Raw genomic sequence first — 15,981 nt, forward strand, 5'->3', positions numbered from 1 at the left:
CAGGGGGAGTGGGAGAGGGAGAAGCAGGCTTCCTGTGGAGCAGGGAGCCCGATGCAGGGCTTGATCCCAGGATGCTGGCATCATGACCTGAGCTGAAGGCAGACGCCCAACGACTGAGCTACCCAGGCGCCCCTTTGAGGTCCTTTTTGACCTGGCCATTGCTTACTTCAGCTTCATCTTTTTATTCCTTCCCCCAAATTCTTTCCCCTTCTTTTTTGTCCATCTCATACCCAGCATGGTTTCCTGTGACTTCAAGTCTTTTCACATACTGGTATCTTCTAGTGGTGCCCACCTCTTCAAGTCCACTCTCACTGGAAGCTGATTAATCCCCACTCTTCCTATTAGGTTCCAGCTGAGACATCATCTCTTCTAAGAAATAGTTTGAAACTTCCCCTGTCCCTCAGAATTGAATAAGGTATTATCCTATCATTATTCCTATCAGAGTACTTATCACATTCTATTGAATTATCCTGTTGACAGGCTGGGAGTTCCTTAAAGAAAGGATACTTTAAGGTTTTGTAATCTTTTGGTACCTAGTGCCTGGTATAAAATAAGCATATGATCTGTATTTATTGAGTGAAACAGGTGACAAATCATTTTTACTTAGTAAAACAAACCCAGTCTTACCCCCATGCCAAAAGAAGAAAGGCTCTATAGTGTAGAGCAGTGTTCTCAGTCTTTTTTTCATGATCGACTCTGGCCCCTGGCCCTGTATAATTTTAGATTTTTTTTTTTTTTTTTTTTTAAGTAGGCTCCATGCCCAGCATGGGGCTTGAACTCACGACCCTGAGATTGAGCGTTGCATGCTCTACCAACTGAGCCAGCCAGGTACCTCTAGACATTTTTTTCTTAATCACCCCTCCATGAAATTTTAATACCACAGATATATTATATATCTCTTTCTGAACTGCAGGTCACCACTGCTGTGCCTCAGTTTTCTCGTCTTAAAATTGTGTGGCAATGGGGCGCCTGGGTGGCTCAGTTGGTTAAGCGCCTGCCTTCAGCTCAGGTCATGATCCTAGGGTCCTGGGATCGAGCCCTGCATAGGACTCCTTGCTTGGCGGGGAGTCTGCTTCTCCCTCTCCTTCTGCCTGCCACTCCCCCTGCTTGTGCTCTCTCTCTCTCTCTGACAAACAAACATAAAATCTTAAAAAAAAAAATTGTGTGGTAATAATTTCTCATTTATAGTGTTGTTGAGAGGATTAAATGAGTTAATATATGTAAAATGATTAGAACAGTGCCTGATCATTGTAAGTGCTCTGTAAGTGTTGGCTATTATTATTTTTATCATCATGATCATGATTATCATCACCCTTCCTCCATAACTCTCTTATATCTCCTAGTATCACTAAGAGGAAGATTCATATTGAAAGTAAATGAGATCAGCTACCACAACTGTTTCATCAGTTAAAGAGAAAAAACCAGCTGTTCATGGCTTTGTTAAGTAATAAAAACATTGTCTAGCTAGTCACAAAATTTTCCTTGACAGTTATGAACTAGTATGGTTAGAACCAAATCTTAGAAGACTTTCCCATTTCCTCAGGATGATGAAAAAGTAACAAAGAGTTAAGAAGAAAAGTTAAATCTTCGTGTTTTAGAAAAATTAGTAAATGATCTGAAAAAATTGCCTTGGTTTTTGGCATACATAGCAATTGCTAGTAATTAGTCTTTTCAGTATTGATTTTTTCCCCCAATATTGATTTTTTAATTATATTTTTACTAGTCCAAGTCTATTTTAGTTACTGAGACACTGAAGATTAGTATTGAAACCTGATGCTTTCCAACCAAGCCAGGAAACGTAGCTTTATTGTGGATTATATTTGGCTTTGGTTAATTTATCTGAAGCATTTCTTCTGTTAGAGTCCAAGCAGGAAATCAGCCTTTACAGAGAGTTGGAAGTAGAGGTGGTGAATTTAGACACCATCCTCTTTCCTCACTAATGTTTGATTCTGTGATATTCTTTGGCTTACCCTGCACAGGGCCATTATAAGAAAAACAGGCAAAATATTTTCAATCTCCTTAGTTATCACTAGTAAACAGTTCCCGGAAAGATGGGCAGTAGCTTGGTGGTTACGGTTGGTGAGCATGGGGATGGCTTAGTTTGTTCTAGGAGAGGACAGAGGCAGGGAGAACATATAGAATGAGAGCTTCGTAGTGTGCTGTAGCTCTAACCAGAAGCAGTACTGGTTTGTACTGGGCTAAAGCTGGGGATAGTAATTGTCACCATCATCATCATCATATGGGTAGTAGTGATTTTCACTTCATATATTGTTTTTATATTTATCATTTTGTTTGATCTTTACAAGAGTGCTTGGATTTATGGACGAGAAAGCAAAGGCTTAGAGAAATTAAATGGCTAGTCTATTTAATGGCCAATGACATTAATAAGTGGTAGAACTGGGTTTCAAACTCTGCTCTTCTGAGTCTTTAAAATTACATTGAAGAAACCATTCTTTTTTTTTTTTTAAAGATTTTATTTATTTATTTGACAGAGACACAGCGAGAGAGGCAACATGCAAGCAGGGGGAGTGGGAGAGGGAGAAGCAGGCTTCCCGTGGAGCAGGGAGCCTGATGCAGGGCTCGATCCCAGGACCCTGAGATCATGACCTGAGCCGAAGGCAAATGCTTAACAACTGAGCCACCCAGGCGCCCCGGAGAAACCAATCTTTTTTTTTTTTTTTTTTTTAATTTATTTATTTATTTTAGAGAGAGAGAGGGAGAGAATCCTCAAGCAGACTCCCCACTGAACCCGGATCCCAATGTGGGGCTTGATCCCAGGACCCTAAGATCATGACCTGAGCCAAAACCAAGAGTTGGACCTTAACTGACTGAGCCACCCAGGTGCCCTGAAGAAACATTAAAACTCCAGGGACATGGGCGCCTGGGTGGCTCAGTTGGTTGGGCGGCTGCTTTTGGCTCAGGTCATGATCCTGGAGTCCCGGGATCGGGTCCCGCATCAGGCTCCCTGCTCGGCGGGGAGTCTGCTTCTCCCTCTGACCCTCTTCCCTCTTGTGCTCTCTATCTCTCATTCTCTCTCTCTCAAATAAATAAATAAAATCTTAAAAAAAAATAAATAAAACTCCAGGGACCACATCATAAATGTGCTACATTTATCCTTGGGGAATTAGTAGCTATATTTATCACAGGAAGCATTTTGTGTTACTTTGAAATCCTGTTCTGTTTGAAAACAAGTTCATTAATTCCTATTTTATCTTGATTAGAATTAATAGGTTTTTATCTTTTGGTCACAAAGAACAAGTGCAAAGATTAAGTTAGACTTTTTTTTTTTTTTTTTGCCTCCTTTTTTCTACCTGAGGGAACATAAGTGGAGGCCTTTTTTGACTAATTATAGGTGCCCCTGTTCACACAAATGTGACAGAGAACCCACAGAGAAGATGTCCAGCCTTTCTGAGACAGACTTTCGTCATAGCTCACAGATGTTAGTGAAGACCCGTCAGGAAGTGGAATGGCTGGGCAGTCGAGGAGGGCAGTGTAGAAAAGTTCAAATTGTTGTTTCTCTAATTTCTACACATTTCTGAGTGAGCACCTTAGCCTTTTTGAGCTTCATTTTTTTCCTCTTTAAGATGAGAAGTCGAGGGGCGCCTGGTTGGGTCAGTCTGTTAAACGTCTGCTTTTGGCTCCAGTCATTATCCCAGGGTCCTGGGATTGAGCCCTGCATTGGGCTCCCTGCTCAGCAGGGAGCCTGCTTCTCCCTCTCCGTCTGCTGCTCCCCCTGCTTGTGCTCTCTCTCTGTCAAATAAAATCTTTAAAAAAAAAAGATGAGAAGTCAATACATATTAAACCACGTCTCACGTGATTTGTGGCAAGGACTAGGTGAGCGAGACCATGTCAATGAAGCAGTTAATACAGTGCTCAATACATAGCAGTGACTTCAACCTCTCTGAGTTTCAGTTGCTTCTTCTGTAAAGTAGAGATGACTATATGCCGTGCCTGATTTTCAAGACTCTAGTGAAATCGTATATGTAAAAGTATTGGACTTGTTTTTGTTGGGTTCATTAGTTCTAAGACATCTCCAGCAGCATGCTCAGTGAGATTATCAATAGAAACTTTACTGTTTACTGGGCTTTATATTTCATTCCCCAAAGTATACTAAATAAGGCTTACAACAGCAGTTTCCAAAAGCATTCATAGATGCATTCAAAGTTCATATTAAAGCTACCCTTGATACATACTTAAAAGCTGGACTTTTAATAATAGGTGTTTCAGCCTTTCACCAGAAGACTTATAAATCCTTAATTTTGCATTATATATTAGTTTTGAGAATAGGCTGAAAGAAGTGCCATCTCAAGTCAATTAGTTCAAGTGGAGCATATACCATACAGTGGTGCCAAAGCATGTCTTTTGGGGAAACAGGGTTTATATCCAAGATTGAGTTAGGTGCAGAAGAATGGAAATAGCTGGACGTAGAGTTAAGGAAGCCTTTAAGACAGCAGTTTATTAAACCAATTATTTTCAGACTTCGGTGTACATCATTTTACCTGGGGACTGCTGGGCTCCACTTTCAGTTTCTGATTCAGTGGCTCTGGGGTGGAGCCTGAGTATTTGCATTTCTAACACATTCCCAGGTGATGCTGCTGCTGCTATACAGAGACCATATTTGAGATCCATGGCATTAAACCAAGCCAGCATACAGGAAAACATCTAAAAGATGGATAGCACCAAGTATGCTTGAGATTATGGGGAACAGGAACCATGAGGTACTGCTGATGAGAGTGTAATTTGGTATAAACACTGTAGAGAAAGAACAAGCTGATAATATACCGAATAAAGTTAACGGATCACCATGGATGGATCTAAAAATTTGTAGAGTGTAAAAAGTAAGTTGTAGAATGATAAGTACAATATGATGTCATTTACATGTAATCTTAAAAAGCATATATAAATCACTATAGTATTTATGGATACATATACAAAAATGGAAAGTAGATTGGAAGGCTACCCATGAAATACCTAATAGTGTCCAAACTCCTCAAAACCACAAGGAACCATGTGTGAACCAATGAGAAAACTGTGCTTCTAACCAAGGAGTGTGATTGATCACTGTGTTCCTGAGGCTCCACAGAAAGGAAAAATAAATTGATTCCTTTTGAGTTCCATAAATTTAATATCTTTTGGGGGAAGTTGTGTTTTAGAAGCATGTATTCTTTTCAGATTTTAAGACCAGCTCACTCATTCGAACGTCATGGTGATTTGGTGAATATCTTTATTCACTTTATCTGCCCAAGACAAAGGGTGGTGCTGGAAAGGGGGCCTCCTCCTATGAAACCCTGATTCCTACCGCAGGACTCACCTTTTCATTACCTGGGGAAAGCACAGATACCCCATTTTGTCTCTCAGTTTGGTAAGTGGACCTGACTCTCCACCTACACTGATACTAATACTTTGTCCTGATTGAAAGGGGCTGTTTCCTTTCAAGGAAAAGCCACTTAGGAAGCCACATAGCCTGGTTCACATTCCATTTATATTGCTTATCAGGTGTGGGATTCTGGACAAATTGCTTACTTTTTCTCTAAGCTTATTTCCTGATTCATAAAGCCTTTGTTGTGGTTTTTGGCAAGTTGTTTTTTTTCCCTCCAGCTTTATAGAGATATAATTCACATACCATACTAATTTATCCATATAAAATGTATAGTCAAGGGGCACCTGAGTGGTGCAGTTGGTTGAGCATCCGACTCTTGGTTTTGGCTCAGGTCATGAGCCTCAGGGTCATGAGGTCGGGCTCCGTGCTCAGGGGGGAGTCTGCTTGAGATTTTTTTTCTCCCTCTGCTTTCTCTCTCTCAAATAAATAAATCTTTTTAAAAAATAAAATAAAATAAAATGTACAGCAAAAATCTTTGCTGGTCTAAACTTAGTATCTCAATTGGCTTGTATTCATCTAAATGCATAGCTTATCCTAAATAAGATAGATTTCTTTTTTTCTTTAGAGATAATTATTTTGTCCTTCTTTTCTTTTCTTTTTTTAAGATTTTATTTATTTGACAGAGAGAGACACAGAGAGAGAGGGAACACAAGCAGGGGGATTGGGGGAGGGAGAAGCAGGCTTCCCGCGGAGCAGGGAGCCCGATGTGGGGCTCGATCCCAGGACCTCGGGACCATGACCCAAGCCAAAGGCAGCCTCTTAATGACTGAGCCACCCAGGTGCCCCGTCCTTATTTTCTTTATAAAATGCTCTCATCTGTTAGTTTTTAGTCTGTTCAAATGTAACCAAAGTGTGTCTCGTTTTATAGCTAATTCTTCTTTTTGGAGGAATTCCTTATCTCTGGAGACTTTCTGGACGGTTCTGTGGCTATGCTGGCTTTGGACCAGAATATGAGGTATGTGATTCATTAGCATATATTTTTTAGAGTCTTTTTGCTTGGCCAGCTTTATATGAAAGTTAATTTTTTGACTCTGTTTTTAGGCTTGCTTCTCTATTTGTACAGTCATTGTCCACACATGCTTTGTTAGGATAATGCTGGTTGTTGTAGCAAACTCCAGAATTCCAATGGCTTATCACAATAGTTTATTTTTCAAAAACATAATAGCCTAGTGTGAGTATTTTTGGTCAGCAGGTGACATTCTTCTATGTGGGAAGCTAGGGACCTGGTCTTTTTTCATCTTAAGACTCTGCCATCCCCTTAGTGCCCCAGAGTTCTCTGCATCCAATAGGCAGATGGAATGAGGGGGTGGAGAAAGTACATCCCCTTCTTATCTCCCTTGTCTCTGAAGTGTCCTTTGCATTCACATTTTGTTGGTGAACCAGTCCTTTAGTATCAGATGTAAGGGAACTGGGAAATGGTGTCTCTGGTTAGGTAGCTATTTCTCTGGGACAACCCCCTTGCAGTGAAAGGGGAAGCCTGAATTTTGTTGAACCCACTAAGCAGATACTCTTTGCCATATGCGCTTAGCAGATACTTCAAACAAGGACAGAGGGTGTAACTTCTAGAATCTCCATGGAGCTACTTGAGTTGACTACCCAGTCTTACAGAAGCTCCATTTACTGGGCAAAGCCTTAAGCCTGAGACTCCCCACCTGTGATGGATGCTAGGACACTGTCTCCTGACTTTTTCTTGGAAATTGCCAAGTCTCTTCCCTCTTTCCTGATTATTTGAAATGATGGCTCTCTTCTACATGTATAGGTACCTTGGGTTTTAATTCAGCTCATCCCGTGTCCCATTTCTATATACCTTTTTCGAAAGCAGCCAAACTCTTTGAAGACCTCTTCTTCCTGGGGTATTAATGTATCTTCATTGACTCTTGTCCTGGTCTGTTCTATGTGGCGTTGTGGTTTACTTACATATTCTCTGCCCTGTTTCAGAAATTTGTAAAGATTTTATTTTTTTTAAATAATCTCTGCCTGCCGTGTGGGGCTCGAACTCACAACCCCAAGATCAAGAATCGGATGCTCTACTGACTGAACCAACCAGGCACTCCATTGTTTCAGAAATTATTTAAGGTGGTTTCATGTAAACATCATGACTGACTCCTTATGCATTTCTCATCTTAAATGTCTCTTTCTCAGAGAGACCCTCCCTGACCACTCCATCTAGAGTAACAAGTCTGCTGTCACTCCTCAGTGACACACATCACTGTGTTTCTGTATTTCTGTATTAAAGGCACTTACCACTCTTGGGGCACCTGGGTGGCTCAGTCATTAAGTGTCTGCCTTCAGCTCAGGTCATGATCCTAGGGTCCTGGGATCGAGCCCCACATCGGGCTCCCTGCTCAGCGGGAGGCCTACTTCTCCCTCTCCCACTCCCCCTGCTTGTGTTCCCTCTCTTGCTGTCTCTGTCAAATAAATAAATAAAAATCTTAAAAAAAAAAATAAATAAAGGCACTTACCACTGTCTGCAGTTACCTTATTTACTTTTTATCTGTCTCCCTGACAAGAATTTTAAGCTCTAAGGGGACAGAGACCTTGTATATTTTCTTCACTGCTGTGTCACCAGTGCCTTCAAAAAGTTTGATACCAGACATTTAACTTTTTTGAATACATGGAGAATGAATGCATGGATGTATGTATAAAGGGTTCAATATAGCATTGGAATGACTGCTATCATGGAAGTAACCTAGGTGTCCACTTATACAATGGAATAGTCTAGAGCCATTAATAATGAAGAAATAGCTATATATTGATATGGAAAATTTTTACGAGATATTATGTGAGAAAAGCAAGTATTCACATAATGAGTACAATATGATTGCATTTTTGGAAGATGGGATTCTCATTCAGTAGGTTTAAGGAAGGTCCTAGAATCTGTTTTTTAATTTTTTTCCCATCTCCTGTTTGGGAACAGTGCTGAAATAAACTGCCCTGCATGTTATAGCCAGAGAAATCTTCCTTTCTCATCCCCTCTCCCTTCTTCCTACATTTAGAAACTTATATCGGCTGCATCTTTGTTACCGAATCAAAGGTGTTTTGGTGGTGGGTGGTATACTGACATTTACCTTAAAAGAATTCCATTTTACACCATGTGGTGAGAGGGCCTCATCACCCTTTCTCCCTCCCCCAACTCCCTTCATACCAAGTAGCCCTTTTCCTCCACTATCCAAGAAAAGTTTGGAAAGAGAAATGAGGCAGTTCTTGGCTTTTGAATTTCGTAAGGATCTGTTGTGAAGGCACTTAAAGTAGTTCTTGAGGGCAATTTCTTGGTTTTTGGCTTCTTGTGAAAACTTTAGGACATCCCACCCCACCTGCCCTAGTCCAGCACTTAAAGTAGTTCTTGAGGGCAATTTCAATGGTTTTTGGCTTCTTGTGAAAACTGTAGGACACCCCACCCCACCTGCCCTAGTCCAGCTTTTTTGATGCTCTGCGATAAATTTCTGTGCCTTGCCCCACCCTTGTCCCAAGGCCTGTCATCTTGTCATCTTCCCCTTACAGGGTGCCCCATGCTTTTGCAAATTGCAAGGCATTCCTCCTCCTTTCCTTGTCTCTCCTGTCCCATTCATTTACCTCTTTGTTCAGAGGGGCATCCCGAGTCTCCTCAGCCTAGTAAGTCTTGCTTGAATTCACCACTGTATGTGGTTGTCTCTCATTTTTTAGTCCTTCTTTGTCTGTATGGCTTCAGGTAACTTTAACATAGTGCCTGGGTAATAAAAGAGATACTGTTTCATTGCCTCCTTCTCTCAAGTAAACTCAGAGGGTAGCGATGTTTCAGACCTTGCATTACCCATAGAATCAAGCACATTGCTTGGGATGTAATAAGTGCTCAACAACTACTTGTTCATTCGTTCACTAATCATTCATTTGAAGAACGAATTAATATTACACTATAAAAACTGCCATTTTTTTCTTCTTGTGTTTAGATCACTCAGTCCTTGGTGTTTCTCCTGTTGGCTACACTTTTCAGTGCATTGACTGGTTTGCCATGGAGTCTTTATAATACTTTTGTGATAGAAGAAAAACATGGTTTCAATCAACAGGTAAACTAGAGAATACACATGTTCTCTTTTAAATATAAAGACTTTTTTGTGCTTTCTTCCCGTCTGCTGGTAATAATTGAAACATAATTTGCTACTTTATTTTTTTAAAGATTTATTTATTTATTTGAGAGAGCAGGGGAAGGGGGAGAGGAAGAGGGAGAGAGAGAGAATCCCAAGCAGACCCCCGCACTGAGTGCAGAGTCCATGATCCTGAGATTATGACCTGAGTCAAAATCAAGAGTCTGATGCTTAACCAACTGAGCCACCTAGGGTCCCCCATAATTTGCTATTTTAGAGCATGAATTAATTGAAGGGAAAGGAACTGCAGATATGGTAAAGATCATAGCTTAAAGTCTTGCCGTAAACTCTTCGTACTAAAGTCTAGTGTTTTTCTGCTAACATTTAAATGGTGTATTTTGAACTATAAAATGCCGTTTACTTACTGTATTAGGCTACCTATTGTCATATAATATAGACTCACTGCCTTTTAACTTTTAAAATTGCTTTAATAACGTACCTTCTGTATTCATTTATTAGTTATTTTAAAAGCATTTTTTCAGTTTCTTGTGATGATCTTTTCTTTTTTCAGACTTTGGGATTCTTCATGAAAGATGCAGTCAAGAAATTTATTGTGACTCAGTGCATTTTATTGCCTGTGTCTTCACTTCTACTTTACATTATCAAAATTGGGGGTGACTATTTTTTTATATATGCCTGGCTGTTCACATTAGTTGTTTCTCTGGTGAGTAAAATCTTTGTTTTGGTTTCTTTTATAAGATTTCCTTGGTGAGTTAACGGTGATTTAATCTTCATTAGCATGTGAGCAGTTCTTAAGAAGCAAATGAAATATAAATAAGTGGTCATATAAATTTCCCTCTTGGTTTCTGCTTTTGGGTATAGAAATAGAGAGCTGACTCTGACCATAGATTTTCTCCTCCTAACGGTGACTCAAATCCTAGAAGCTGGTTGTTAGTTTTGTTAATGATCCAGTTGTCAGGCAGTTTTGGACTATGCATTTGTGAGTTGTCACTAGAATGGATGACTAAGTTTGATCATTTAATGACTCTTTACTGAGCTCCAGTGCCTAAAATATTGTGGATGTTTTAATAGACTTTATTATTTATTTATTTAATTAAAGATTTTATTTATTCATTTGAGAGAGAGAGAGACAAAGAATGCACAAGCAGGGGGAGAGGCAGAGGGAGAGGGAGAAGCAGGCTTCCCTGCTGAGCTGGGAGCCCGACGTGGGGCTCTATCCCAGGACCCTGGGATCATGACCCTAGCTGAAGGCAGACACTCAACCATCTGAACCACCCAGATGCCCCTATTGTGGAATTTTTTTTTTTTTTTAAGATTTTATTTATTTGACAGACACAGCGAGAGAGGGAACACAGCAGGGGGAGTGGGAGAGGGAGAAGCAGGCCCCCCGCTGAGCAGGGAGCCCGACGCGGGGCTCAATCCCAGGACCCTGGGATCCTGACCCGAACCGGAGGCAGACGCTTAACTGACTGAGCCACCCAGGTGCCCCAGCCTATTGTGGATGTTTTGAAGAGAGACTAGATTTAAGAGGGATAAGAAAAAGAAAGCCTAAACGTACCCAATTTTGTCCTGCCCTCCCTCCCCGGCCTTTCCCCTCCTCCTTCCTCCCTTCTTTAGCCCTTCTCTGTTCCCTTTTCCCTTCCTCCTCCCTTTCCTTCTCTCGTTTTTCTCCTTCCCTCCTTCTGTTCTCCCTCCCTTTTCCTCTCACCCCCCACCTTCCCTTCCTCACGTCTTTGCTTCTTCTCTCTACCATATTCTAAACCACTTCACAACACACACTACAACACAATGAAAACCGTCTGTTCACAGCCTCCAGAAAATAGCATCTGTTAGCTTTTCAGCCCCTCTGATGATGAGGTTTACTTTAGTCTGAATTACCATCATGTTCACTGCTTTACTTTCTACTGGTGGGATCAAACTCTGAAAACAGGTGCTGGTTGGATTTACACACATCTGTGTATGGCAAATGAAGTGAGAGGAAAGAGAACAGAGGAAATGCTCCCAAAATGCTTAAGGAAGTGCCATTCCAAACACAGTGGATAGTTTTGCACTGCAGGTAATTAATTTTAGCAGACCAACCAAAAAACAGCACACAATCAAGCTCTAGTAATTATTTTTCTAGCAAAGACTGCAGGTCTCTCATGATTACTCTCAAAGGCAGAATTCTCAGTTATGATGGGCTTATGAAGTGTCAGAAATTCCCAGGATAGTTTTGAATGGACCATTTGACTTTTCAGTTATTACCACATAGAGACTACTCACTTTGATTTAATTTAACAAATATTGAGCACTTACTCTCTGGTATTATTTGGGTCTGGGAATACCAGAGCAAATAAGAAAAGATCCATGTTCTCAAGGCTGGATCTCAAGGCTGTTTTAATATAATCTATATATATAGCAGTTTTTCTTTAAGAACATATTCATAGGTTGTTCTGACATTTATTTTTCAGGTGCTTGTCACAATATATGCTGATTATATTGCCCCTTTATTTGACAAATTCACACCTCTGCCTGAGGGAAAGCTTAAACAGGAAATTGAAGTAATGGCAAAGAGTATTGACTTTCCTTTGACTAAGGTGTATGTTGTTGAAGGTAAGGCTACCTGGGGGTAAGGAAGTTTTATTCAAGTGATTTGTTTTGATTTGTTAGGATTTTATATTTTGCCTTTTCAAGATTTCTAGGAATTGATGACATAGTCCAGGGATAGAAACTAATAGCCTGATACCAAGCCTGCTCTTACCTGCAGCTGTATTTGGTTGGCTTTACAGTGTTGTTTGGCCAAGGCCTTCTTCACTCCTTGTTATATCATGTGTATTAGATTGATTTATGTACCTTTGTTACCTACCTGGCTCCCTCAGGTAATTGAGTTGGACTTTTGCATAGTCAAGTTCCATTTAGCACTAGTTTGGGGGCTCATAAATAAAACCAGTGTTACTGGCTTTGTCTCATCCAACAAAACTTCCAGTGTTCTGGAGGAGTGTGATTTCACTTGCACATTACCAAAAACTGTATAGTACCTTTGGAAACTTCAGATCAGTATTCTCTGCTTTTTTGATAATTGCTTTTTTTTTTTTAAGATTTTATTTATTTATTAGAGAGAGAGAAGAGCAGGGAGAGAGGGAGAAACAGGCTCTCCGCAGAGCAGAGAGCCCGATGTGGGACTCGATCCCAGGACCCCAAGATCACGACCTGTGCCGAAGGCAGATGCTTAACTGACCGAGCCACCCAGGCACCCCTGATAATTGCTTTTGAGAGTTAAGCTATGTATTAGTTTACATAAAACTACTAAAGTCTCAGGCCCAAAAAGATGTAAAGTATAAGTGTTGTATGATACCATGATTTTTGGAATCTACAAATTAAAATCCTCATAAATGCGTGAGACTGGTTCTGCCTCTGCCACTTAGCAGCTGTGGGATCTTAGATGAATCCCTTCACCCCTCCAGGATTCAGCTTTGCTTCCCCTAAACCATGATTTGGCAAACATTTTCTGTAAAGGGCTAGTCAGTAAATATTTTAGGCTTTATGGGCCACATGGTCTGTCTCTGTCATAGCTGTTCAATCCTGCCATTATAGTACAGAAGCAGTCACAGATAATACATAAACAAATGAGCATGGCTATGTTTTGTTTTTTTTTAAGATTTTTTATCTATTTGACAGAGCAAAAGAGCACAAGCAGGGGGAGCAGCAGAGGGAGAGGGAGAAGCAGGCTCCCTGCTGAGCAGGGAGCCCGATGCAGGGCTCCATCCCAGGGCCCTGGAATCATGACCTGAGCCGAATCATTAACCAACCAGGCGCCCCATGAGCATGGCTATGTTCTAGTAAAACTTTATTTATAAAAATAAGTGGCAGATTAGATTTGGCCTGCAAACCACACTTTGCCCATCCCTCTTCTAAACTAAAAAAAAAAAAAAAAAAAAAAATCACCAGTGAGAAACAGCTGTATTGGATGAAGGAGTGGAAACTGAGAAGTAATTATGGGGTCCAGGAAAACAGAGATGGCCACAATGGAAAAGAATGAATTAACAGCAACTAGAAGAGTAGAAATCTCAGACATCTAGTGGCTTCTGAGGTTATACAGCCCAGCTAAGGGCACAGTTGGGACATCTCTATGGGGGAAATGGTAGAATGACAATCCCACTACTTTTTAGGCTCTGAGAGCGCTATTCTTTTAGTTAGTAAACTAGACGTATACGAATCAGTACAGTAGGACCATCTTTTAGGGACTTTTACTGATGGGGCAACCTAAGTTGCTTATCACTTAAGTGATAATCAGATAATATGAAATGACAGCTAATGATATCACAATAGAGGTAATTGATAAGATAGGTAATATAGACTGTCAGTGCCATGTGGTTTTAGATGAAGTAGGGAAGGCTTTATGGAGAATTATAACATGAGCTGGTACTTTATGGAATATCAGAATTTAGCGTTTTTTTTTTCCTCACTCCCCAACCATCTTGTGGGGCCGGCTCGCACCTAAGGCAGGAAGACAGTGGCTGCAAAGAAGACAAAAAAGCCACTGGAGTTGATCTACTTTGGGTTCCAAATCAATATGAAAAGTGGAAAGTATGTGCTGGGGTACAAGCAGACTCTGTTAATGATCAGACATGGCAAAGTGAAACTGATCATCCTCACCAACAACCCCCAGCCTTGAGGAAATCTGAAATAGAGTATTGTGCCATGTTGGCCATAACTGGTGTCCATCACTACAGTGGCAATAGTATTGAATTGGGTATTAGAAAGTGGAAAGTACTGTGGAGTATGCACACTGGCTCTCATCGACCAGGTGATTTTGGTATCATTGGAAGCATGCCAGGACAAACCGGTGAAAAGTGAGTCGTACAAGATTTTTTCTTTAATAAAACTGGCCAGAGCTTGCTTGAAAAAAAAAAAAAAAAGATTTGAGGAGGTGGAAGGTAGCATTTCAGAGGTCAGGCTGTGAGGTCAATAGGCTTGGGTTTGAATCGCGGTTTTATCACAAATTACCTGTGTGACTTTGGCAACTTACCTTTGCTAAACAGAAGTTTACTGATAAGTAATATAAGTTTTTGTTAATAATGGTAACAATCCTCAGAAATATTTTGAATGATTAAGTGTTGTTACGAATAATAACAACATACATTATGGATTTGTAAGTTGATAGGGATATTGTAGTGAAAAGCCAACATTCTCCCAAAACATATCAGATAGCAAGTGTTGTGCAGAGAATGAAACTAGTGTGATGTGATCAAGGATGACTGAGTAGATACTTTAGATTGGGTCATCAGGCAAGAGCTCTCTGAGCGAGTGAATCTGAGTTGACGCCTGAAGGAAGAAGCCATCCATGTTGAGATCTGGGAATGTGGGAAGCCCTTCTAGAGCTTTGTGTCTGCAAGAAACAGAAGTCCAGTGTGGCTGCAGCACAGCAGGAAGGTGTTATGACATGAAGTGTGAGACACAGGCAGGAGTCAGACCACATAGGCCTCGGTAAATCAGGATAAGAGCTTGGGTTTTATTGTGAGTTTGGGGGGAAAAGCCATTGAAGGTTTTAGTGACATGGTCTGGTTTGTAGTTTTTAGATATTGTGGGTTGCTCTGTGGAGAAGAGATTGTAGTGGGAGGGCAAGAGCAGCAGCAGGTGAGCAGTTTGGAGACTGGCAGTGGTCAGGGCGGAGATCAGGCAGCTTAGACTAGGACAGAAGTAATTTACGCAGAGAAGTAGATGCACTGGGGATATGTTTCAGGGGTATAGTTGATGAAATTTACTCGTAGGTTACCTGTGAAGGAATTGAGGAAAGGGAGACATTAAGGGTAATGACCTAGATTTTTGGCCTGAGCAGCTGGGTAAATGGTGGTTTACTGAGATGGGAAAGCTGAGCAAAGAGTAGGTTTGTGGGGAATTAAGTTCTGTTGGATGTTACGTGTTGCGGTATCTATTGAACACTGGATTAGAGTTCCTCAGACAGTGGTTGGCTCCAAGTGAGCAATCAAACCAACTGTGGCTGATTGAAGCAGGAAAATTCCTTATTGAGAGAATCTTTGATAGCTCACAAATCACCAGGAAAGTTAAGTTTACAAGCTTGGAAAATAGGCTGTTCCCAGGGAGATGAGGAGCTCAGAATCTCGCTGTAGAACCGGTCTGGTGAGGACCCTGCTGTTGCCTCCTGCTGTTGAAATCGGTGGTTTGCTCTCTTAACATCCCACCGCTAGCACCCATGGCATTAATTCCTCACTGCCCAGCTTCTTTGCATAATTAGCTAAATCTTCAGAGTCCCCAGTGGGTGTATCTGATTGACTGAGCCCCAGGGCATGGGCTAGGTGCCAGGAGTGCTGGGGACACAAATATCTGGCCTTTTAGATTTCTCAGAAGCAGTCTCCCACAACACTTACATGGTGAGAAAGTCCCTGAACTCTGAAAGGGGGGGGGGGGACCACACGCACACACATAAGAATATAAACAACAAATCTGCATTATCAACATCCTTGTGGAGATGCAGAGATGGCAGATAGGCAGCTGGATATACAAGTCTGGAGGTCTAGG

General features: G+C 41.0%; 1 protein-coding gene across 5 annotated transcripts in view; it reads left to right on the forward strand.

The window, feature by feature from the left end:
* Window positions 1-15,981, forward strand: part of ZMPSTE24 (zinc metallopeptidase STE24) — a 48,277-nt gene that overhangs the window by 4,209 nt on the left and 28,087 nt on the right. For 4 of the 5 annotated variants that reach the window (XM_027626506.2, XM_027626471.1, XM_027626488.1 and 1 more), the window contains 4 exons: window positions 6,249-6,335; window positions 9,307-9,423; window positions 10,013-10,165; window positions 11,913-12,054. In XM_027626506.2, the coding sequence (XP_027482307.1) occupies window positions 6,249-6,335; window positions 9,307-9,423; window positions 10,013-10,165; window positions 11,913-12,054 (499 nt within the window). The remainder of the gene's footprint in view (window positions 1-6,248; window positions 6,336-9,306; window positions 9,424-10,012; window positions 10,166-11,912; window positions 12,055-15,981) is intronic. The other variant, XM_027626480.2, reaches the window with a different exon arrangement.

Source organism: Zalophus californianus, chromosome 4 (assembly GCF_009762305.2).
Source record: "Zalophus californianus isolate mZalCal1 chromosome 4, mZalCal1.pri.v2, whole genome shotgun sequence".
NCBI classification, from domain to species: Eukaryota; Metazoa; Chordata; class Mammalia; order Carnivora; family Otariidae; genus Zalophus; species Zalophus californianus.